The sequence below is a fragment of the Pleurodeles waltl genome, chromosome 2_1 (assembly GCF_031143425.1).
Source record: "Pleurodeles waltl isolate 20211129_DDA chromosome 2_1, aPleWal1.hap1.20221129, whole genome shotgun sequence".
Classification (NCBI taxonomy): domain Eukaryota; kingdom Metazoa; phylum Chordata; class Amphibia; order Caudata; family Salamandridae; genus Pleurodeles; species Pleurodeles waltl.
Genome location: NC_090438.1, coordinates 635,423,882 through 635,448,999, shown reverse-complemented (window position 1 = coordinate 635,448,999; position 25,118 = coordinate 635,423,882). Strand labels below are relative to the sequence as shown.

The 25,118-nt window shown below is 40.3% G+C and overlaps 1 protein-coding gene across 2 annotated transcripts in view; it reads right to left on the bottom strand.

The window, feature by feature from the left end:
* The window catches only part of MRPL32 (mitochondrial ribosomal protein L32), a 75,464-nt gene extending 51,284 nt beyond the window's left edge, over positions 1 to 24,180 (bottom strand). The window contains exons 1-2 of one of the 2 annotated variants that reach the window (XM_069215997.1): positions 23,991 to 24,180; positions 12,122 to 12,300 (exon numbers count right to left, since the gene is read on the bottom strand). In XM_069215997.1, coding sequence (XP_069072098.1) covers positions 12,122 to 12,300; positions 23,991 to 24,099 — 288 coding nt within the window. In that variant the 5' untranslated portion in view covers positions 24,100 to 24,180. The remainder of the gene's footprint in view (positions 1 to 12,121; positions 12,301 to 23,990) is intronic. The other variant, XM_069215994.1, reaches the window with a different exon arrangement.
* Between the last annotated feature and the right edge of the window lie 938 nt (positions 24,181 to 25,118).

The window sequence follows — 25,118 nt, the reverse complement described above, 5'->3', positions numbered from 1 at the left end:
CGCTAGAAGTTGGTACATGTTTGACAATCCTATCCATACTCCAACATTGACCATTCTCTAAGACAACCACATTGTTTTTTACTTTAACAATACATAAAGGTCCCATAAATTTGGTGTCACTCATACCTGTCCTCAATCTTCCCATAGGTTTTTTAACATACATCCAATCTCCCGCTTTCCACATTTGTTGTGTTGTGTCACGTTTGAGATCATAATATTTTTTATATTTATCTTGATGTAAAGATATCCTGTCTCTTGCATGTGGGGAGGAATGTTCAATCTTATCTCCTCCTCCTAACCAGGCAGGGAAGAACTTTGTGCTAGGGTTTCTGCCTTTTAGTGCTGAGAATGGGGACATTTTAGTAATGGAATTAGGAGTAGTGTGGTAAGCCCATAGCATGTCTCTAATATCATTCTCTACATTTAACTGATTGTTGCTGGCTAGTTGGATACACTCCTTGATCATACGGTTAGCTCTTTCAACCAGACCATTTGCCCGTGGGCAATATAGAGCTGTAGTAAGGTGGTTTACACTTAGGAAAGCAAGAAAATCTTTCATTGTTGATGAAGTCAATTAAATGTCATTATCAGTGACGATGGTAGCTGGTATGCCTTTGACAGCAAATACATCTTTCAGAAAATTGATAACCAACTCTGTAGTAATTTGCCTTAGTAGTAATCCAATGCGAATGATAATCAATTAACACTAAAGCGTAGCATTTTAGCACTCCTGACATATTGATTGGCCCAGTAATATCTAGAGCCAACTTTGTCCAAGGTTTACCTGGAATGGACACAGGGGAAATAGGGGCTTTACGAATCATTCTTGACTTGTCACTGTTTGCACAAATGGAGCAATCCTTGACTTCGGCTTCTATCATAGAGTCCATATTGTGGAACTGATAATGTTCCCTGATGCTGGATTTAGTCAAGCATTTGCCCAAATGACCTTCATGGGCAAGTGTAATGATTTTATTTCTTAAGTTTACAGGGGGAATTCATTTATCATTCCTGAATAAAAAGTTCCCGTTTTCATTGATTTCATACCTTACCTCCCAGTAACCCTTTAAGATCATTTCTTGAGTTTGGCCAACCTTCTTTAGCAAACAATTTCAGCATGGATAATGATTCATCTTGTTGATAGGCAGAAATCCATTTATCATTTGTGATAGAAGGTGTTGATATTATCATGACGGGATACTCTGGGGTTTAGTAGTCCTCCCTTATGTCTAATGGAGCTCTAGATAAGAAGTCAGCAGCAGTATTTTTAATGCCAGGGAGATAATCTACCTTAAAACAGAAGCTTTCGAGTCCCAGGATCCATCTTGCAATACTAGGAGTGCTATTGAAAGACCCTTTTAAAAATATGTAGACTAATGGCTTATAGTCTGAATGTATAGCAAATTGTGTGCCCCAAAGAAAGAATTTGAAATGTTTAACTGCCCAGAAACAAGCTAGGGCTTCTCTTCTATGACTGAGTAATTGGATTCTGCTTTGATAAGGGCCCTGGATGCAAAAGCCACAATTCTTTCCTTACCCTCAATGATTTGAGATAAGGTTGCCACTAATCCCATCTAGCTAGCATCCGTAGTGAGGATAGTTTTCCTTTTGTGATCAAAGTTGCATAGATATGGTGCTGCTAATATAGCCTGTTTTACCTTTTAAGGTCATTGTTTTCAGACCATTTGTAGGGGATGTGACTTTTTAGTAATTCTCTAAGGGTGAATGTGATTTCAGAGAAGTTCTTGACATACTTCGCCATGAATTCTACAAGACCAAGGAACGACTTAAGTTCTTCCTTATTCTTGGGTGCCTTCACTTTCCTGCCAGCTTCCACTAGGGAAGTTTTAGGTTTAAATCCATCTTTTGAAATGGTATGCCCCAAATACTACACTGTACTCACTACAATTTGACACTCTTCTTTTTTTTAATAGGAGTCCTGCTATTTTTAATTTGTTAAGAACATTTTTTAGATTTATGTTTTGTTCCTCAACTGTGAATCCATAGATTAAAATGTCATCTTGGAAGCAAAGAGTTTTGGGAGCGTCACCTAAAATACACTGCATGATCTTCTGGAAGACCGCAGCAGCTGACTCCAGCCCAAAAGGCATCCTATTAAACATACAAGACCATAAGGGGGTGGTAAATGCACTTAGCCATTTGGAATCAGGATGCAATTCTAACTGGTGATAGGCATTAGATAGATCGAGAACAGAAAAACACACAGCTTCACCCCTGGTACTTAACATATCATGAATTCTAGAAAGAGGGTGTCTCTCAATCCAAATATTTCTGTTTAAATCTCTTAAATCAATACACATTCTGATCTCATTGCAATTTTTTTTTTTTATTTTTTTTTGCAATAACAATGGGGCTAGCGATTCTGAGCTTTCAATGGGTTGTTTTATTCCCAGGGATTACAACCTCTCAAGTTCTTTTCTAAGGGCATCCTTAAGTAAATGGGGTATAGGTCTGGTTTTGTGTACTATGGGTCTAGACTTGGGTTTCAATTTGATTTTATGCTGGAAGTCTCTTAGCAAACACAACTTTTCATTGAAAACCTCTGGAAATTCCTGAAACATTTGTGCCTCAGAGTTGGGTGTGTCGATAATCATAACAACTTGTTCAGGATTGTTAGGATCCAACTTAATTCCTGGCTCCCTCTGGTGCTGCCAACCTAATAAACTGGAGCCTTCTTCTACTACGTAAATATTCCCTACTGTGGAATGATTTTTAAAAGAAATAAGGGCCTTGAACATACCTTAAGGAGTAATGGAGTCCTTGTTGTAACCATTAGGATTAATGTCCGGCTTAAGTAACTTCAATGCATTCCCATCTATAACTTTATCAAAGTCAGAAGCATTTATGAGGGTGAAAGGTGAGCATGAGTCAGCATATACTTTAATCAGACTACTATCAATGTATATTATACACTCAGGGTATTGAGAGGTAACATTACCCTCATTTTTAACTTGTAGGATGATCTTTTTAACTTCTTGAAGGTTCTCATCAATTTTCTTACTGTCATAAGGTCTATCAGTTCTGGAAAAATCCCTGCAAAACCCTAGCAAAATGACCTTTTATGTTGCCTTTTCTACATGTGGCTGTTCTGGCTTGGCAAGAGTTCGAATTTGCAAGATGGTTTCTGCTTCTACAACAATAGCACTAAGTTTAAATGTGAATTAGCGTGTTTTAGAAGTAACTTGTCAGCACTTATCATTTTAAGCACATTCTCATCAGCTTTGCTGTCTTTAATTTCCATAAAAGGAAGGCGGGGATCTGATTTCTTGTAAGCAAATAGCAGTATGTTCAATGGATTTTGCAATCTCATTTGTTTCTTGCAAATCTGGTTGCTTTTGTAACAATTTCTCTTGTTTTTATGTTATTAGTGCAATGTACTAATTTGTCGCGAATAAGAGAATCATTAAGATCCCCAAAATTACATAAGATGCTCAAACCTCTTAAAGCAGCTATATGGTTTGTTACACTTTCTTGTTTCCCTTGAGTGCGACAGAAAAATTTGTGACACTCTAATACAATATTAACTCTATCCCCAAATTGTTTTTCTAATTTGATGTATGTGATGGCATACTCATTTTGCGCATGCCTTTCCGGTACAACAGGTTCAGGCAAGGATTCATAAATTGTCCTATCATGTGTTCCTAGGTTATGTAATAATATGTGTTGTTTCCTGACTGGGCTAAATTTGTCCCCACCTATAGCAATTAAATAAGATTAAACAAATTTCACCCATTCCTTCCATGGAACATTAGGTTCTCCGATTATATTTAAAAATGGGATAGGTTGGGACATTCCTGCAGCAGCCATCATGAATGTAACCAAGTAATACAATTTGTGGTTTTTTTTTTATGGCAACTAAGGAGATTTACATAAATCTAATACTCATTAAGTTAAAAATTGGTTAGTGCCAGAATTAAATCCTTCACCATAAAAGTCAACACAATGTGATTTACTGTAAAAGTAAACTATCTATACACATAATAACAAACAAAGACACAGTCTAGTCTTTTTTTCTTCTCCTCCTTGCATAAAAGAGGCTGGAGGAAAGTACTTAAGAACATCAACAGTGCTGTGCCTGTCAGCGTTATAACGTTTTGTCAACAGGCTGTTGAAGAAAATTATTTCTCCTGGATAAGGCTGTGCCAGTCAGCGAATGACTCCAAAAGCTCCCCGGACTGAGAGGCACACAAGGAAACTCCTCGACCGTCACAAGAGGGATTGAAAGAAGCCAATGCATTTAAGCGCCGACAAAGCTGTGCCCGTCAGCAAGGACACGGGAAGAAAACTGGCTGCTCCCACTCCATCAAAGCTGTGCCTGTCAGCGAGTATAATAGCCTACGGTAAGGGCACCAATATAAGAAATGTTGTATGTTCACGACCTTTGGTTGCCAAGCACACCGCTCCGCTCTTCAGCTTGTCTAAGATGCAGGCGGCTGATCGCGGAGATAAGAAAACAAATGTAGGCACACTGCCACTGAGAGGCGGCCACTTAGTACTTCAGTTTGTCTCTGGTGCAGGCGGCTGATCGCGAAGATAAGTAAACAAAAGCAGACACATTACGTGGTTAAGCTCAGCTATGCGAAAAGACCAGCCGGCTTACACCGCATTTAGAAGTGTTCAAACTATCTTAAATGCAGCGGAACGGAAGAACGTAAAATAGCCAGGTGTGATTCAGCTGTGACAGTCGGAGGGTTGTACCAATATAAAAATCAATCCCATAAGCGGCAAATACACCGGTAACTTTGGTAATATGGTTGTTTTTTCAATTGTCACAAAAGTATAGCACCTTATTCTGAGGAGAGTAAGAAGAACAATGAAGTACTTAGAAAAGGGGGGAGAGATGAAAATGCCCCCTTACACACTTAACTCGTCACCAGTGTTATAAAGATTCCACACAAACTCTTCAACGTTAGTCTTTATTTCGCATCTCTACTGCTCCATCTTCCACAGCTCTCTTCCTGACACCATATTCTCCTGTCGACTCAGATTCCTCCTCACACAACATCCTACTCTAAACTCCTGTCCTTCTGTCAACCCCCCGGACAGTCCCAACTCTAGAGGAAAAGGGGAGGTGGAACATACTACTTTCTACATTCTACATACTAAACTGTTCTCAGAGATAAAATATGCCAATAAGGATAAATTCCCATCAAGTAATAAAACAACTTATATTAATATATATCACAACAACAAAAAAGTATACTGTCTCCATAGTGGTACAGAGAAGAGAGAGATGTCTGGCAGAATGCATGCCACAGACAAAACAGTGGGCCGTCTGCTGGACGAAATGAAATGCATGTAGAAAATGATCAACTCCCTAGTGGACCAGACTTGCAAACTGGAGGAGGGTGTAGAGGTTTCAGGAGACCAGAGTTGGAGAAAATCTAAAACTTCTTGGGTTCCTGGAAAGAGTGAAAAGGCTGTTGGAGAAGTTCCTTCAGGATTAGATCTTGAACAACATCAAACTCAAAGGATTGTCCGGATTTTGTTATTTTTTTTACAGTGCAAAGAGTGCACAGTGCCACTGATATCACTGGTGCTTGGTCACTCACCTACAGCTATCATTGCACAGTTATTTGACGACAGAAACAGAGATGCTATTTTACAATCGGACAGAAGAGCTGGCACCTGTACTAAAGTAATCACATATTTAGAATGTTTCCGGATTACACAAACTAAATGGTAGAATTTTGAAATAATTCAAAGGTCTGAAGGAGAAAAAGAGTACTTGTTTTGAAGTACATTTTGAGGTGTCTGGTGAAAGCAAATGTCATAAATGGGGGGAAAACCTCATTATTCCACCAACTCCCCAACAATGTGTGGGAATGACTTGAAGCCAGGGATAATACTATCTCCTGGAGTGGAGAGTCAGGAACCGAGTGGCCCCAGGTTCTCAAAAGAGAAGCACAGCATAACAATGACATTGGATGCATAGAGAATTGTGGTCCACAAAAAATGGCATGCTTTCTGCCTAGGAATATCCACATATTGTGCAGTCCTTTTACATTATGCAATTGTCAATGCAGAACTGCCTCTGTTGACTTACAACAACTTCTAAACATAGTCTGGGTGATATACATACTTGTGGTACAAATTTGATGACAGGCAAATAGGGAATTGTGCTGCAAGATTCTCATCTTTTTCCCCTATTGAGTGGTTTATTATTTGTGTCTGCTTTGGAGAGTGGAGCTTTGGAGAGGCAGGAGGAAAGGTCCCTTGAGGCAGGAGTCCCTTTCTATATTTATTTCTCCTGCTATATTCAAAGACAGTTGTCAAATATGAACAACATACAAGCAGCCCTCAAAATATGCATCCGCCGACTCACCATGGCAAGTCAGATTTTGTCAGAGCAAGCTATTTTTTGCGACTAGTGGCACATTCTGGTTAAAGAGATTAAGCTGACAAAGAACAGATGTTCTGTTCATTCAGAAAGTGAATGAGTAATAAATATGCCTTTAAATGTTGTTATTATCTGGTCACATATGCTGTGCGTTCAAACACAGAGGTAAAATCTCAGCTTATGCCTTCGTACAAAGTACTGCTTATTTCATCCTGGATGGTATTTACTCTCTTGGACTGCAAAGTTTGAGAATTTTGCAAAGTGACCTGTCTGAAAATCATGTTGGAATACAGAGTGTGAAATGAAAGGCTGTAGGGTCTCACTGTTTTGTAACACAACATTTAAAGAGCTTGTAAATGAACTATACAAATATCTCAAAATATATCTGCAGATAGTAAAGCACTTTTTGTAGTTCTAAAATGCGATGGAAACATTTAATAAGAGCAAACCATTACAGTACTGATGTGCAAATAAATGTGCTGAATCCCGATTTCCATACATTACTGTTTGTACGCTATATAGTTTTATCAGTAAACTGCTTATAAGTGGGAATGTCTGTGGCCATTTCAATGGAAAATGTGCTGACTGTAAATGACAAAACACTACCACATCAATAGATTTATTAAATGTGAGGGTTTTTAAACATGAACTGAGACACACTGATGCCCAAGCTCTGATGACACTGCTATTAGTGAACTAAGAGGCAAGTCAGGGGTTAAGTGTACCCTATACATGGAGTAGATTCTTATTATACATGGAGCAAATGTTTAGTTAACCATATATCAAACAAGAGAGTTGTTTTGGTACACCAGACGTGCTAAACCAACATATTTGAAGATGCTCAAATGTGTCATAATGAAGAAAGGTGCAGCCTGCGGAAATGGGGCATAAAAGTTGAAAATAGGACTCACATTGTCCCCATTAATGTGGCTGATACCCTTTATTTGAGGAACCCTGAGGAATTAGTGCAATTACGTTTGAGACAATTCACTCCGTTTGGACAGACATTAGGCCTATGTACTAACTGGAATAAATGTTGACTGTTTCCATTGGCTGGGTTAAGAGCTTTAAATAACAATAGCAAACAAGAGGATGATGTATGTTTCCAATGAATGGGCTTTCAGGTAGTGAATGACAAATAAGCTTAGCATACAATTAATATGGATAGGTCCGCGAAGGATTGAAGTGTTCAGATAAATTTTGGAACAGAAGTCACTATCAGTGATGGGAAGGGTTTCCTTACATTAAATGTTCTATCTGCCATTATGAATGTTATGCAAGACTCAATGTTCTCTATGCCAAGTGATGGTTTAAGGAGCTGGATCCTCTCCTGGCGTCCTTAGTAGGGGCGGGCAATCTGAGCAGAGTGAAACATGACACACTGAAATTGCCCTGGGAGAGTAGGGGTCTGGGCCTGCCAGACAATGGGCTATATTGCTACAGCATGCAGTTTGGTGGTTATACAAGAGAATAACTGGGAGAAGAGTCTGCTGTGAAGTACATATGGTAAGAATTCAGTACAGGATCGTCTCATGATGGGGTGGAACACTACAGATTTTTAACAATAGTTTATATGACCAGTATGTCCGGTAATGGTGAGAATGGTCAAGGTAGTAATATAAAGGCCCACTTTTGCAACAGGCAACAATGTTAGGCTTTTTGAAAGTGGGAAGAGACGTGGTTCTCTCATGTCCTGAAGCCAAATAAGGGAGGTGAAGCAAAGATGACAAATGATAAAGCATGGGACACTGCCTGTGAGCAAGATAACTATCTGGCAAGAATCTGTTTAACCCAGTTGAAGCGAAATAATTATTTTCCAGGGAGATGTATTTGCCCAAATGTGAGGTTGTATTTTTTTTTTTTTTTTTAAATAGGTCTTACTGAGCCTTATATTACAAAATATTGCCCGCTAGAGATCAGATCTGTACAAAACAATTATATGACATCATGAGTGCTACATTATTGGTAGTGATAATAATCATTTGTCAGCAGACAGTATCACAATATCCCAACACCTTACGCGGTTATGTCTATTAATCCACCTCATCTGTGTCATTATCATTTGGTGCTCATTATCACACAACCTCCCATCCAGGTATATCCATGTGATTATGTCCTCCCTTACCTGATCAACTCTTTGCCCTTTGACCAGTCTCGGCTATGAGCCGCTCCTTCAGGTCTCTTCTTCAACTCTCATATGATAGGACTGTATCTTTCAACCCACTGGTGGCTGTGAGACCTTTTACGAGTAAGAGGGACAAGGTAATGAATCTGGTCTGGATGTTTTCTTTTATGGGGCATGGATGAAGCTACAATATAAAAGTGTATCAATGTGAAGTTGTAATGTTTTGAGTATTGACCACTGATGTTGTGTCACACTGCTTTGCACCTGGCTTAGCTGCCTATTAGCTTTATCGTGGCTTTAGACATTACATTTTGTATTCAGCCTAGCTGTCTCCACGTTAAAGTATCTTTCCGTGCAAAACATGTTATGCAATGCGTTTTTCTACTTCTACATGTTTTTCTTCTTCTGAAGAGCCAGGGCTGGTACACGACATGTAGGAGGTGAGCAGTTAGTACGATAAGACCGTAACAAGCTAGTGTTTATCACAATTTGACCTCGAAAGGCGTGTCTCTGAACAATGGCCAGCTTCCAACAAATTCCTGTCAAGGTTTACCTAAATAAGCCAGCATTTTTAAAAATAATTCCCCTCTAAGAGGGAGGGCTTTCTAGATAGTTCTCTTGTGAATATTCAAAAATATAAAAAGATGACTCTGCTCAGTAGCGATGAATTCCGAGACCTCAGTCAGGATTGGACGTCAAATTCCTGACCTTTTCACGTGGGGCTGAGGATCTCTTTCTCGCAGTTGAACAGGGATCGTCTTCTTGCTGGCTTGAGAAAGATGAAGCATTTGGCAGGCCCTACTACGGGGATGAATTGTTATTAATTATTTGCTTTGCATTGCATATGAATATATATCTATATATCAATATATAAGTGTTTGTATCCTTGCATGTACATATATTTGCTGTTTATAGATTGGAGACTTTTTATACATAGTCTCACGTTGTGGTTGCACATTTTGGAAGTACACTTTTTACTAATCAAACCTTCCTTCACGAACCTTGCAAAAAGCTATAATAAATGTCTTCTTCAGATTAAGGAGTGCATTCCAGAGAATCTTTTCGATTCCTTTCATTGTGTATATCTTGGCTCAGTCGAAAGTAAAGCAAAACAGAAGTCCAGCCTGTCTCCCATTGCTTGGCGTACATGACCACAACTCTGCTCTAATAACAGCTCACCACTAGATACTACTACACCATGTCAATCAAATTTGCTTGCTTTGTCTTTCATCTTGCGCAATTACCAGTGTTCATCTGTATAATCATATATGGGATTTTCGGGGAGATATCTATCCTGTGTATACATTTATATTGTGTATTACAGAGCCAAGCACTGCTAGTCATTAACAGTTTCAAAAAATATTTGTGCCATTCTTTAGCCAATAATTGTTCATGCAACTCCCGAGGAGGATATGAGCACCCACTGTGGTAGCTGCTTGTGATTAAATTCCATACCATAAGCTCAAAATCTAGCAGGAGTGGCTCTCCTTACACTTACATATTGTACTCCTGAGTGCAGCAGTCAAATCCAATCCAGGAACCAGAGGCCAAAGTTAAAGACCATTAGAAGTTCAACCTGGAATTTCTACCCCATATACTCAAACGCCTTCTCTAGATCAAGAGATACTACCACACATTCATTCGCACTATTTGTTAGTGAGTGTTTTACGTGGATAACTCATCGCGCAAATGCCAGCAAGCACCTTTCTGGCACAAAACCAGATTAATCTTGGTGTACCACATCTGTCAGCACCCTCAGGAGTCTCTACACTATTGCTTTACTCATGATTTTGTTGTATGCATTAATCAATGCTAATGGTCTATAACCCCTAAAAGCCATGTGTTCCTTCCTAGGCTTGGGTCCTATCACTATCAGTGATTCCTGAATGAAGTCATGTAATATGTAAAGCCCCTGGGCCTCGTTCTATACCTACAGCAATTTCTCCATAAGAAGTGTTGGTGTGTACCCATTAAACCCTAGAAGGAAGCCATTTGAGTCCATTGTTTTGAACCGTGCATTACAGTAAATGGTTCATATATTCAATCTCAAACCTCGAGAGCCCTGGAAACCCACCTGCATCCTGGCTATTTTTTTTTTCCCCAGATCGGTTATTTACAAACTGAGTTTTTGCAAGTGAGCCACATCTTACTCAGATATTTGGCTCATCTAAAGCAAATTTTCTATTGAGTTGCCATCACACACAAACGTTTCAATCAAGTTTGTGGCAGGGCTGCAGCCAAGTACTGGAGGTCTGCCTAAGCAGACAATGCAGCAATGCCTGCTTACCATGGTTCCTACAAGACAAAAAGTTCTGTGTCACAATACCTTTCTTACCACTACCATTTAAACAAGAGACTTGTCATTTTCCACTTCAGAAACTACTTTTAACTGGTTCGGACATGTGGAGGGTCTCATTTTCTTTAACAAAACTTTAAAAATGCAGGTCTTGTCTTCAGCCCATCATCCTCTACTGTCATTCAGGTCTTCATCACCACACATGATCTGAAAACATTCTGACCTTTAAATTCTCACAAAGCAAATTTTAGTAGCACATTCCAGAAGCCTGCTCACAGCAAAATACAGTCAATGCCCTCCTTGTTTCAAATACACAAGACTACCTAAATACCACTTCATTTGTAATCATAACACAACTGTGTGCCTTATACAATTCCCTAAGGCAAGAGCAAGGCCATCGCTGTCTGCACCGGCCCCATGTGTTTTCTCATTTTCTAATTAGCATTAGAAGGCTATTCATTATCCTAATTATACCTTATCACTGTTCCCTCATCAGGTTGTCCCCAGGTTTTTAGACTAAAGTATTTGTTTTGCTCCAGTCCCTCCTTGCACTTCCTCTGGTTTGTTCTCTTACAAGCATAGTATTAGAGTTTTTAGCCTGCTTTTAGTCTTTGTTTAGAAAGACCTTTTAGCCTTCCTTCTTGGTAAAAGGACTTCTATAATGTTAATTTTTTATGGTTTGTCTTGACAGCAAAGCTGTCGTCAGACAACTGTGTGGGAATGACCAGGAGAGAGATATCTGGCTCTGCCCAACAGTTATCCGTGTAACAGGGTCAGTGTTCAAGGCGGTAACAAAACCACCCAGGGGAGGGGCAAACGTAAAGCATTTACCAACGATAAAGAATGATTTTTGAAAGACAAGCCCATGAACGAGTGATAGTGATGGCCATGCAATGGGCGTGGTTAAAGGCCACATGACTTACAATAGGTCAAAGCGCTTGCATGCTCAACCTAAAAGGGCTTGCTCTCCATACAGCTGTAATCTTTTTGTTTATTTATCCAGCTGCCTGAGTTCAAATTCCAGGGGCACACACCCGACATGGCAATGCTACTAAAGTGTCTTAGATAGCAAGATAATTTATGGTGTTTTCTGGCAGCAGCACAGATGGGAGGAGAGCAGTTATTAATGTAGATGGGTTTTTAAATCTGGCTTGATGGTGCATTCATAAGCCAGACCTATCGGCACCGCCAATGCTAGTTCAAAATAGATTTATGGTTGTAAAACGTCTGCATGTGCTGCACTTTGGGAAGGCATGCCGCAGAAACATTATATTTTGAAGCACAAGTTGGTATTTCTGGAAATACCAGAAAAGCAGAAGCACCCCAAAATGAACTTTACCTTTAATTTTTCAAGTTTTTCTGGAGCTCTCCTTCTGGTGCGGTTGACTTCAATTGTACGTCTAGACTTGGGTGCTGCCATCCAAAAGATGCTGTCTAAAAAGCTTGGGTCTTCTGTGTTAGCAGCTGATCCTTCTTCCCAAGGAATACAGGTTGGGGCTTGAACAACTAACGCAGGAGCTGGATTAGAAAAAAACAGAAGAAGAATTAAATAGTGTTACAAGACCATCTTATTTACTATCACTGACTTTAAAGAGGACACCAATGGGAGACGACTGCTGCTGAACAGGCAATAATCATCACCTTTCAGTTAAGTTGAAAGGGATAGAACTTGATAATTTGTGGAAAATATGTAGCAGTTTCACACAGTTGGTAGGGTACATGCTTTTCAATGCTGAAATAGTGTATGCTTTGATATCCTTCATTATGTTCTTCTATTTATGATTTTTCTTTTATCTTGATGACAAATGGCTGACTAGCAGAATCAAAGTAGGACCAAGTAAAAAATATTTTGCTGCAACTTACTTTGTCGTACTACTAGTTTACTTCCAAAATTGAATAGTATGCCAAATCAGCTGTTTCAAGTTACTTCCGATCAACTGACTACCATGAAAAATGTAATGAATACTAACTTGAACTTCGGAAGCACATAAAAAAATATTTCAAAACGAAATGATGACTACCGTATGGAATATGTTCTACAATGACAAAAAGTTGTCAACCCTTTACACTCCTCTGCACCAAAAAGCTATGTGTGTGCAACAGGTTTCCATACGACACCTGCTATAACCAACACTTCCAAAATTGGCCACATTACAGACCATCATTCTTCTGACCAACCACCTGAAAATCAAGCAGTGGCAAAAACCAATACACCAGAAACTGACTCATTAACTGGTTACCAACTTAAATGCAATCTGGTCACGTTCTATGAAAATCTATGCATCACCCAACACAGTTGTTGCAAGCACTGTGCCACAGAAACGTGTATGTTATGTGGCACCTGGAAACATTAATGTGGTAATCCCAATCATTTAGTCTACAACAAAAAAGTCCTGCTGTTGTATTAATTTGCAAAGTGTGTGGCAAAAAGGGCACTTTGCTAAATGTTGTAAGAGTTCTACTTCAGGAGGGAAAATTAATGAGATGTTTACTGATAGGGAGGATGTTATTCATCAAATTGATGATAAACTTGGTAGTGAGTTGGCAGCATTTCTTGCTAACATTCCTCAGATTTAGTTAACCTGAACGGCGTCACTGCGAACAGAATGATGCACTATAGGGCTTGGCTATCATTGATCTTAGATCGAGATTTTGAAAGTTAATTCAAGGGAAATGTCACCATATTTATTCAGTTATGGGGCAAGCCTATAGAGGTGATTTGCTATTTTGAAGCAAATATGGAGTATAAAAGAAATCAAACTTCAGGCAAAATGCATGTTCCCGTCAAAAGAGACACCATTTTCAGTTTGCCACATCAAAAATTGCTGGGTATACATCTTGATCCAAATGCAAATCCTCAAGTGTTGGTACACAAACCTGATTCTTGAGTTGTCTTCCTCAGATGGTACAAAAAGACCTTAATGTGTTTTCAAATACGGTTGGATATAAAGTTAGAAACGTGCCCTTTGCTTTACAGTAAAAGTAAAAAGAGTAGGAGAGTCTAAGTATAGAGGGAATCATAGAACCTGTGGAAGCTACACAATAGTGTGTTCTTGTAGTTGTAGCTTCTAAACCCAATGGAGACATCCAATTATTTGTTGATTTGAGGTAACTTAACGAGTAAGTGGTGACGATAGACTCCTTATACCAAGTATTACTGAAACAATTGATTTACTTGCTAGAACAAGATATTTCACAAGTTTGGATTTTACTTAAGCTCATCACTAGGTCAAATTGACTAATTGTTCAAAAGATCTTACATCTTTCAACACACCATTTGGGTGTTTCACATTTAATCTTATGCCTTTTGATTTGTGTTTGGCACCTGCTCTGGTTCAGAGGTTCATGTCAAAATGATTAGGGCATTTACGCAATGTAAAGCTTTTTCAGGAGGATCCATTTGTTTATAACCAGACGCTTGATGATCATATGTATTCTGTAGACAAGTAATGGAGAGTTCCCAAAGCAAAGGATTTACCTCAAGAATGGGCAAATGTAAGTTTGCATGTGTAGAAATAAACTATTTGGGGCATGTGATAACAAAATAATGGTCATCATAATGAGAAGTTAGTTGATAACATTCCTAGTTTGAGTGCCCCCACTAAGAAAGAAGATGTGAAAATATTTCTAGGCATGGTGAAGCTTGATTCCAAAGCTATTCTAGAGTTTGCCAACAAAACACATGCTATTAGAAAGCTTTTGAGAAAAGGGAAGATTTTTACATGGAACGATAAGCGTGAAGAGGAGTCTGAATATAAAAGGTTGTTTAGCCAAAGCTCAGTCGTTAAAAGGTTTTATTCTAGGAAATCTGTGTTCTATAGCTACTGATGAGATATGCATCATATCATCCCCAAATCAATGGTATAATTTAGAGATTCAATAGAACGCTGAAGGAAACGAGTCAACAGGCTACAGGTTGTAGAGGGAATTGGGAAAAAAGGCTTTAGTGGACCATGTTGTTCATATAGGTTTACACCACATTCAACAACAGGAGTGACTCCATTCTAATTATTCTGCAAAAGGTGGCCTTGTTCCATGATGTGCCCTCCATGTATAGAAGGTCAAATAAATTCTGCTGGTGTTTCTGGTGAGAAAACAGTGGAAGGGGCAAGAGAAGAAGAAGAGGTAAAAGAACAATTCAAAAGCAATGTATTATGACAAGAGTAGGAAGGTTAAAGCCTTGCTTGTCAAAGTTGGTGATGTGGTGAAAGCGAAATTACCTAAAGGGAAGAAAATAAATGGCAGCAAGTATAGCATTCCTCAAAAAGTTGTTAAAGTTAATAATGGACCTGTTCAGCTAAAAGATTGGAGAGTTTGGAATTTTAGAAATATTGTTGTGGTTAAAATAATGAATGTAGCATTGCTACCTAAATAGCCCTATCTAGAGTTGTTGTGTTCATTTATTTTTGGTTAAACGTGCATATACAGTTTTGTGTATACGGGGTATCTATGAAGCCGTTTATTACATATTAGGAGTAATTATCTTTTAGCTGTGGAGGGAGAGATGTGTGGTATGTTCTGTATTTTAGAGTAAGTGTTTCTTTAAATGGCTTTCCTCAGTCAAATAGAATGTTTGTGTACTGCTGGCAGAGGCGGATTCCTTCCATGCATGTACAGCGCGTTCCTTATTTTTACCTGGAATAAATATTTTCCTTGCAACTAGGACTGAGTAGATTTATCTTCATTCGCGTAATTACTTACTACACCACCCCATTTGGGATCTCTACTACAGAAGGAATGTCTGCTAAGGCTGCCCTTTGTTTTTTGCCAACTGTTCAATGCCACCCACAGATAAATAAGTGCTGCTGGTAATTGCGGACACCACTTTAGCCTTTGTGCTCCCAAAGGAATTTATATTGTTCTCCAGGAGGACAGCTTGAGCAGCTAATCTGGGATGTTCATTCCGGTGTCCAGAGCAAACCGGTTCTAAACCAGTTTGCTCTCAGGCACAATATTTAAAAGCTGTTTTCCATTAAACGTATCACCACTGAATTAGATATGCAAGTAAAAATCAGATTTGCATTAAAATTCTGTAATTTAATATTAACTCAGGCTTTTAATCCAACTCAAGGAAAACTTTACATTCACTGTGACAGCTTTTGCAACGGTTCACTGCGGTGGAACACTCCCCTTGTGCTCTAGCATGGTTCCACTTTTAAATATGATGCACCCAGCCCTGTAGCTCCATAGTACTCTTTAAGGTGAACTAGATAACATACAAAAGCAGGTTTCCTACATTCAAACTCACTTTAACTTGCCACTATGGAGGTTTTAAAACGACTGCCCCGTGAGAGTGTACCGGTATTTTCTGGAGTCATACAGTTTGATTAATATTTTGAGTTGTGTAAATACACCAAGCAACCCACATGACATTTAACTTTCACATCACTGGTGCCTTTTTGTGGCGAATTACAATTGTCTTCCTGGAATTCTTAATATGCCAAATGTAGAAAACAAATTAAAGCTACAGTTTTAGGCAAGAGTACTTGTGGCACTGAATGGTAGTGTTACACAACAGAGAGATAAAACCAGAAATGTTCTAGAAAAAGGCAAAAAAACAATCATGGCCTAAAAAGGGAGATTCCCTACACAACAGGTCTGGCTTTTTGTAAGAGGAAGTGTTTGGTGATGGCTGGATGACTATGGATGCGTTGCACCCAAATTCATAGAAAGAAAAACCCAAAATAAGGCAATATCTTGGACTAGGATTTGCCATCACTCGTTCTTTCCTTCTTAAGATATTATCCAGCCAAACTCAAGAAACCTTTCCAAGGAACATTAGTGCTAACGTCACCATGCCAAACACTGCCTCCGCTGACATTGCTGATGTCTACCAAAAATCATAAACCAGGACTTGTGTGCCTTGGAGGAAATGCATGAAATCCCACTGTCCCCGTAAATGGCGGCAGGTACCACCATGTTTTACACGGGGAGTTAGAGTCATAAAGCAAAACAGAAGAGAGATAACCATTAACATGTTACGGGATTATAGCTATTGCTATTATCCAAAGAGCATTACAGTATTCCGGACAGAATCACAACGCTGGTACGTAAATGACTAACTACCAAAAAAAAAAAAAAAGACATCAGCACATTAGACAAGAACTCTGAGGTGTTGGTACTTAAGCACTATCTTTAAAATTAAAGAAAACAAGAAAGAATTCTCATCCCTTGCTTCCTATGGGAAGCCATTCTCAACTAATTGTTGCTAAACCAGAGAGCTGCAACTTTAAAAATGTTAACAGTATTAAAAGAGGTTTTTTTCCGAAAATACGTCTGGCTGGGCACTGTGACGTACAGGCTATTGTGTTATTGCATTATACTGAATTTGACCCCACATTAAACACTTCCTGAAGAGCATTGGACTTGTGGGATGTCTTCTGGTATCATTAGGTCCCTGGTCAAACATGTGAGCCCTCATTTTTTATATGAAACTTAGGTGCTGGACTGAAATGGGGCTTGCATAGTGGAAACATTTTGGTTATATGGCTCTTCCTAGCATCAAGTCACAGGACTATCTTCACCCTCTTTAGAGGGACTGCATGCTGACTTCCCTGCAGGGCTCAGCAACCACAGAACACATCTTTCTCCTGGTATGAATTAGGAGTATGCAGACCACATGAAAGCATGGCATAACCAAGCAAGCTTGCTCCTGGAACTGAGAGGCAAGTGTGGTTGCCCAGAGGCAGGCACGTTCTACTTCGCACTGGCTTGCATTTGACCTAAGCATCAGTGAACGGACACATTCCTCTCCTTTAGGTCCTGCAAAACACGCCTGATGTCCAGCTGAAAGGGAACCACAGCACAGCCGCTCTTGAATTTGAATAAGTAATTGTTAGTTAATAACAATACTTGTAAACTATGCAATATTCCCACCCCCCCCCAAACATTCCACATTTAATCATTTTCATTCACCAATTATTTCTTATTAATTTTTGTACCCTGGGTCTATTTAATTACATCTGCTCAAATGTTCACTCCAACATACATTTAAAGTAAAGGCTTCAAAAGCAAAGGTTAATTCAATTGTAGGGAGCATTGACAGGGCTTCCTGTCCGTTCTACTCCCTGTACAGAAATTCAATAACTTATGTAACTTTTTTGTGCTTTTCTATTTGGAGACTAGCACACTGGTGAAAGATTTCCCAGGAAATTAGTTCACACACTTAGGGCCACATGTACAAAGCTTTTTTATAGTCTCAAATGGGCCGATTGGCAGAATCTGCCCATTTGAGACTAGAAAAATGCTTTTTGGGATGTACAAAGCCCTAATTGCGAATCAGTAACTTGTTACCGAATCGCAATTCAGGTTTTGCGATTCGGTGTTATGAAGGGCAGTATTCAGGGCGTTCCTTCCTCAATGCCGAATCTGAAATTGTATGATTGATTGTTTTCGACTGCATTCACGGTCACAAAACAATTGCTGTTAACGTCATTTTCAAATAGGTGTTAACCTATTTGCAAATGGGAAGGGGTCCCCAGGTGCCCTCTTGCCCTTTGTGAATGGTAGCAAAAATATTTTTTCAGAGCCGGCAGTGGTCACACAGACTACTCTTAAAAAACAAGAATTTGCAAAGCAATGGGTCTTGCTTTTGTTCGAGTTAGGGCAGCAAATGAGCAAGTGCTTCGTCTCTCACCATTGCATGTGCAGAGTGCCAGTCTAACTAGGGACTTAGCCACGACCCACCTAAGGCTCCGCCCGACTGGAGCACAACCACATTTAGAAGCCTGAAAGGGGCTTGGAGATTGAACCCCTGGTCAAACTTTTGGATTTATTTGGCCAAGACGCAATCTGAGCCTTTTAAAGATTGTGTAGCTTCTGCTCAGGTAGCAAGCCTTGAGTGCTCTTCCACTCCCTTACGTGTTCATAGAGTGTATGTGTTCAGCAACCAGCAGTATTTTTTCCTTAAAAATAAAAAATAAAAAGTGCATGGCTACTGCTCATGTCATCAATTCCAATTCTTCTAGCATCTTTTTACTCATTCAGCACAATTTCTGCCAGGCACATGTTGCCATACGGATTACTGGGCCTTCTCCGTTCACCTCTCTTTGTTGGAGTGCACAAACTGCATCCTGCTACCCAGGCTGATGCTGTGTAGCTCCAGTTATATTTTAGAATGTATTACAATTATAAATTGTGTGACTCTCACCATGCCAGGCATTGCATCCCTTATTACAATAACAGTACCTTGGTGGTCATTACACACAACTTGAAAGCATTTCTCACATAGGCTCAAACCAAAAACAACTACTATCCAAACACACACCCTACATGATGTAGCCTGCAATCAGTGTAGGTACTAGTATCAATGCCCACATAGGGGTAGTAAGTGATATACAAATGCTACACAACACAATCGCAATAGTGCATAAACACCTCGTTCATTTTCCCCATTTCAAAACTGGCTCACCCAGTGGTGACAGAAAAATGGGAACACTAACTGCATATTTGAACCAATGGCACTCTACACTAGACATGGCAAGTGACCTAAATTAACAGAAGAACAAAAGCACACAAAATCAAGTAACATTCTTGATGTGATAACAGAGTTGTATTTCAGATCTTCAAAATGCTGGCGGAAAAACCTAAGTCAAAGGACCCTCGAAGTTAATCTGCAAGTGGAAACTTATCTTAGTTACACTTCGATACTGTATTCAGTGCTCTCAGTACTAGTAAAATTCTGAAAAAAAAAAAAAACAACAAAAATAAATAAATTAAAAAAAGTATAAATACACTGATCCTATTACTATTGCCAAAAATGCCCAGGCTGTGCACAAGAAGCGTTATCCGTATTTGCAACCTCCTCATAAGAAAAATAAAAGATACTTCTGTGATGACTGACAAAAGAAAAAAATGCTTATAAGACTGTTCATTACTTATGACGTGGAGATCGTGTTTCTTGGGCAAGCAGCTGTTTTTTCTTCTTTCACCTTACTGCGGACATGGTAGAGGAGGCCATCAGTGTAGAATGATATTAAATATATATATATATATATATATATATATATATACACACATACACATACACATATACATACACACACACACACACTTTGTGGTGATGTGTCCTGTCTACTCTGAATAAGAAGATTTTAATCCCTTTAAATACGGTGTATATTGGAAGTGGGTTTTTGTGCAATACCGAGAGGTGCTTAAAGCAATGTGTTGAAGAATGAAGATGAAGACGGTAGAGATCTTCTTTTGCACAGTCAAGATCAGGAGATAAAATTGTTGAGGCTGTAGGGGTTTCAATAATGAAAGCTAAGGAGCCCCAAGTAAGTAGATGTAGAATCCAAGATCATGAATGGCTTCCCTAGTACAGATGAAAATTGGTACTTAGCTTTCAGGTGGTCCACATGAATAAAGGATATTCATATTTTCCTGCTTTTCAACCACGAGAACAATGAGATGGATGGGTGGACAGTTCAAGAATAGGAGACCTCTTTGTTACTATTACCTGTCTACTGGTGCTAGCTCACAAACCCAAGGAGGGCAGGTGCAGGTGGTGAGGAGCACAATCCAATAGTAGTTATATGCACCTACAGAATATCAGAAAAAGTTGCACTCTAAGCCTTTCCCCACGTGCTGAGTTCCCACAACAGAGACATATTGATGAGAGGAGACCGTAAGCTTGTCATTAATCCATTACAAAATAGATTGGATCAGACATAGGTTCAACAGATATCGGGTGCCCTGTGAACCACTGTAGCATGGGCTACTCCCTTTTTTGCATCACAACAGACTTATGCAAGACTGGACTACATCAATCTGCCACCACCTGAGCCAAATTGTGGTCTGAGCACGCTCAGATCATTTCCTCGTCCTGAACCCCAGGCTCCCAACCTTCACCCCAGCTGGGGCTAAATGACAATCTCATTAACATCAACACGGTAAAACAGAGATTCAGGGGGTGATCCAACAATTCCTACAAATAAATGACACCCTAGAAACTCCCATATCCACCCAATGGGAGAAGCTCAAAACTGTGGTGTGGAGAAATAAGGGACTAGCGCTTTAGGGGAAAGTAAATGAATTTGAAGCTGCACACAAGCAATCTTAGGCACATAAACCCTGGTGACAGACATCACTAGCAAGAAAACAGCTTAAAGGGCTTCATTTCGATATGGCAAAGTATGCCGTTCTCTGCACAAAGCAATGATAATAAGCTGAGGCAACCAGGCAGGTAGATTAATGCTGTGTAAATTGTGAGCCAGGCTTAACACAAACAGGGCTAGAGATACTGCCTCCACTGACGAGAAGCAGGCCCAAACTGATAAAAACATCGTTCAGGTATTCAAACACTTTTTCAATTAACTTTATGCAGAAGATGATGCAAATCTGGCAGAGGGAGACCCCCACATATGGTTCAAGTTGCGGGGCTCCTACCTCTCTGCTCAAAACAGATTTTCGGGTGAAGGGAGTGACTGCAGGCATAGAAAACTTCCAACCAGTAGGGTCCCAGGCCTGGAAGTTTACACGGCCTGCTACAACATTTCCTGCCCCTTGCTTGTGCACCTGCATTACTCCCTTGGAACCACAGGGGAACTCACCGACACCAAGCATGAGGAAGTCATAATCAATTCTGAAGCTTGGCAGGGACTCAACACAATGCTGCTCCTCCTAAAGAACCATATTCCTTCTGAATGTTTAAGAAAACCTCCTAACAGAGGTTCTGGTCTAATGCATGCATCCATAAATACGGGGCTTGACATCAGGATCAGACTTTATTAACTCAGAGAGGAACTACAGCTATAGCACCAAACAAATCCTCCACATTACTGGCATGGCACCCCACTCATGGAAACCAGCTCTTTTATCAATCAACCTGGAAAGCGTTCTTTAATGTTCTTTCCAGAAAAAAAAGTCCTTGAAAATATAAGTCTTAGCCCCAAAATTAAGAAGTTAATATAATGAGGCTACACCGATTGCAGAACCCGGGTGCGAGATCACAGGATCACAATGCAGTACCTCAGGAGGTGCAGGGGCACTAGTCAGAGGTGGCAAAACTCTATCCACACACTGATGCTGGAACTCGAGACCTTTTACCAAATCTCACGTTTCACCACGAGAGCCAGCCCAATCATAAAGTGCCTCTTCCATCTAACTTGAGCACCTAACTGGGAACCATATCAGGTAATCAAAATGAGCTCGCCTGCCAGGAAAACCACCAGCTCTAACTGTTCAGATCTTCTCACCACTACACGAACAGATGTACACTCTTGGCAGCATGGCGTGTTGTCTTGGATAAGTAGAATTGCAGCAGTTAAGATGACCCCCCCCCCTATCTAAAATCTTTTATGCAATACAAGTGTTCTCCCTTCAGCCTCCGCCTCAGTTCCAAGACAAGTTGCAGCAAATAACGGAAACCCTGCATGACCAAGAGATAACATACCTCTTGAAAAGCGAGGGCAGTTTGGGTCCACCCAACCTTTCTAATTACCATCTATCAGCCCAATTGCATTACTTAATAAAATGGAACAAGATCTCTTCAGAGAAACAACACAGGTGATTCCTTAATCAAAATGTTGCAGGGCTACACATTTGAAAGGTGCCCTGGTACTTAAGAAGAGGAGGCCGCATGGAATATACTCCTCTTTGATCATAAGACCCACAACAGAGGCTTGGGTCACAGATCCCACCTCTGGGGGTTTAACTCTGTATCCCTGTACTCTCACTTCCCACCATCTGTAACCGAGACCGAAATGGACAAACTGTTTAGCATTACAGGGGTCAAATTGTAAGAGGGTGGGGGATCTCTTGGACTCTAAAGTGTTGATGTTTCAAAGGTATCAAAAGTATGTATGGAGTCCAAAAGAAAGAGAGATGATGATACTTTGATTTTATACACTGGGTGACATATGCTACTATCAGATCCCAAAGCTAATGCTACCCTAACCCCCTTTGAGAAATGTCGGTTTATCAAGATGGACAGTAAATAAATGCTGTGTGAACTGAACAAACTTCTCAAACAAGCAACACTCATGAAAATGACTGGCCCAGAGTATGGGAAATCAAATTAGAGTGTACCGCACATACCGGGAACAGGCAGACATCTCCTATAGCACCCGCCCTTCCTCGTTCAGCAGTTTGTTTTTTTAAAAAGGACTTTCGGGTGGAGGATGTGACTGCAGTCATAGCAAACCACCAAATTCACTTTATTGGTACTAATCCCCTGCTTGAATTGAAAAGTGGAGGACCTCTACTTCAGGAGATTGATGGCATAACTGCCGAGGACCCACTACGCTGACATATTTTATGGAGATGCCACAAACTCAACAGGTACTTACAGGAGACGATCTCCACGTTGGACATAAAGCAAATTCCCAGCTATATTCTTGTTGGACTGACAAAGACACTTACCCTCTGTGCACAAGCAGAGGAAAGGTGATCATCCTTGCCCTCTGTGCCAGACAAAATTTCCAACAGGTGTCTGACATCACTCCAGACCACGCTGCCCGGCTACATGAAGTATTGGATCCACTTGCATGGTAAAAACAGAATCACAGCAACCATGGTAAACAATCAACCTGTTCGATAAGATGAGGGGGGCTGGAATAACATTTGTGTCTCAAAAATTTTAAGAGCTCACTTGTCCCACTTACCTCCAGGTTCTGCGACTCACTCAAAACCAAACACTCCAAGAGGCCAGGGCGATGTTCCTTACACTTCCTCTATGTCAAAAAGAACTAAGGCTGGCCTGGGGACACAATGGGATGCTTCCACACTCTACTTATTGGATCCCCGCGTTGAGGGGGGGTTCACGTTCTCCTGCTTTTATCACTGATTCACTCCCTGACCCCGGATCTACCTCCACACTCAGATTCCACTCCTCCCTTGTTTGCTCTCCCCCATCCATAATCCCTACCAGCCTATTGTAAGTGGGTATATGCGCTAAAACATATTTACAATAAACAGATCTGAACCATAAAAACGTTTTTCGTTCTGTTGCAGATTTTGACAAGCTGCCTACTTGTGCACCTATGCTGGCTTTACCTTTGCAACAAAGGAAAATAAGTCAAGAAATGCAATTTGCTGATGAGCAGCTACACAGGCGAGGAAGCGACAACGTGGAGATTGTCAATTCATTGTCAACTATGAACGGTTTAAGCTGTGACAAGCAGATTAAAAGCCACATCACCCCCTTGGTCTCTTTAAAACACTAGGAAGTTGGCACATTTGTGCAACATGACGGATCAAGTAATACTTACTTGGTGGTGGGTGCAGGCCCAGGACCTGCAAGATCCGCACTTCAGTCTCCAGCGCGCAACGCCGCACAGCCCTCAGAAGGCAAAGAGAGAGCGAAAGCGTCGGAGCCATTCTCCTGCACGGGTGAACACGGCGTGTGCCCTTGGCTAATGCTACAGCAGCCCCGCCTCCCACAAGCAGCGCAGACACAAAAAGAGGACTGCCCCTCCGCAATGGCCACCACAGTAAAGGCCCCTGAACCGTAGCAACCGAAGAAGGACTACTGTTAACAACCCTGGACTCTATGTCACGTGATTTTGCTTCTGTTTTGTCTTCAGAGTGATGCCACCCAGCAAATTTTCCGATATCTATATGTTCATATTGGTTACAGCATAAGGGTATTCCGGAACTTCCAACTAAAAATATGTTTCACCCTGTTCGTTGGGGGGAGGTAGTGTACCGTCGAGAACTCAGTAGCACTTCTGCACGCTATGATCAGCACCAGGCATAAAGGCAAATTCTGGACAGGGACTTTCAAAATGTTGGACAAAGTGTTAAAATTCAGGACAAAGGGTCAATTTTATGGATACAACTGTGTTAGCAAGTCAAGTCAAGCAATAACATAACAGTAGGTAAACGTGCTACTGTAGTCCAGGCTTTTTTTCTTTCTGGGACTCTAAATGGCAGTACCAGAAGCAGTGCTCTGTTGAACGTGAATTTATAGCTCATAAGAAGCAAAGAGAGAGATAGAGTCTAGCTTAGGTGGTTATAGTACATTTGAGTGAGATAATGTGTGTAACAAAGCCCTATTTGAGTAAGCGTAGAATGCAATATGTTTGCCAAGAAAAATGCAAAAACAGTTACACTAAACCTAAAACATGAATGAAGGATAGAAAAGGACCACGGACAACAATTTGGAAAGTACCACACATACAATCCTCAATCTTTATACCAGATATGTGCCAAACAGTGCACCTTCATATGCTTTGGAAGTATACTATTTTATGGCAAGACCGGAGGCTCTATTATGCGTTCTTTTCTTACTTTATTTTAAATAGCAGCAGTCAAGAAACTACAGCTTCCAAAAAGCTTAGCAACAGACTAGCCAATGGGAGCAAAACAGAAACAAAGGCTGGACCAATCAGCAGAAG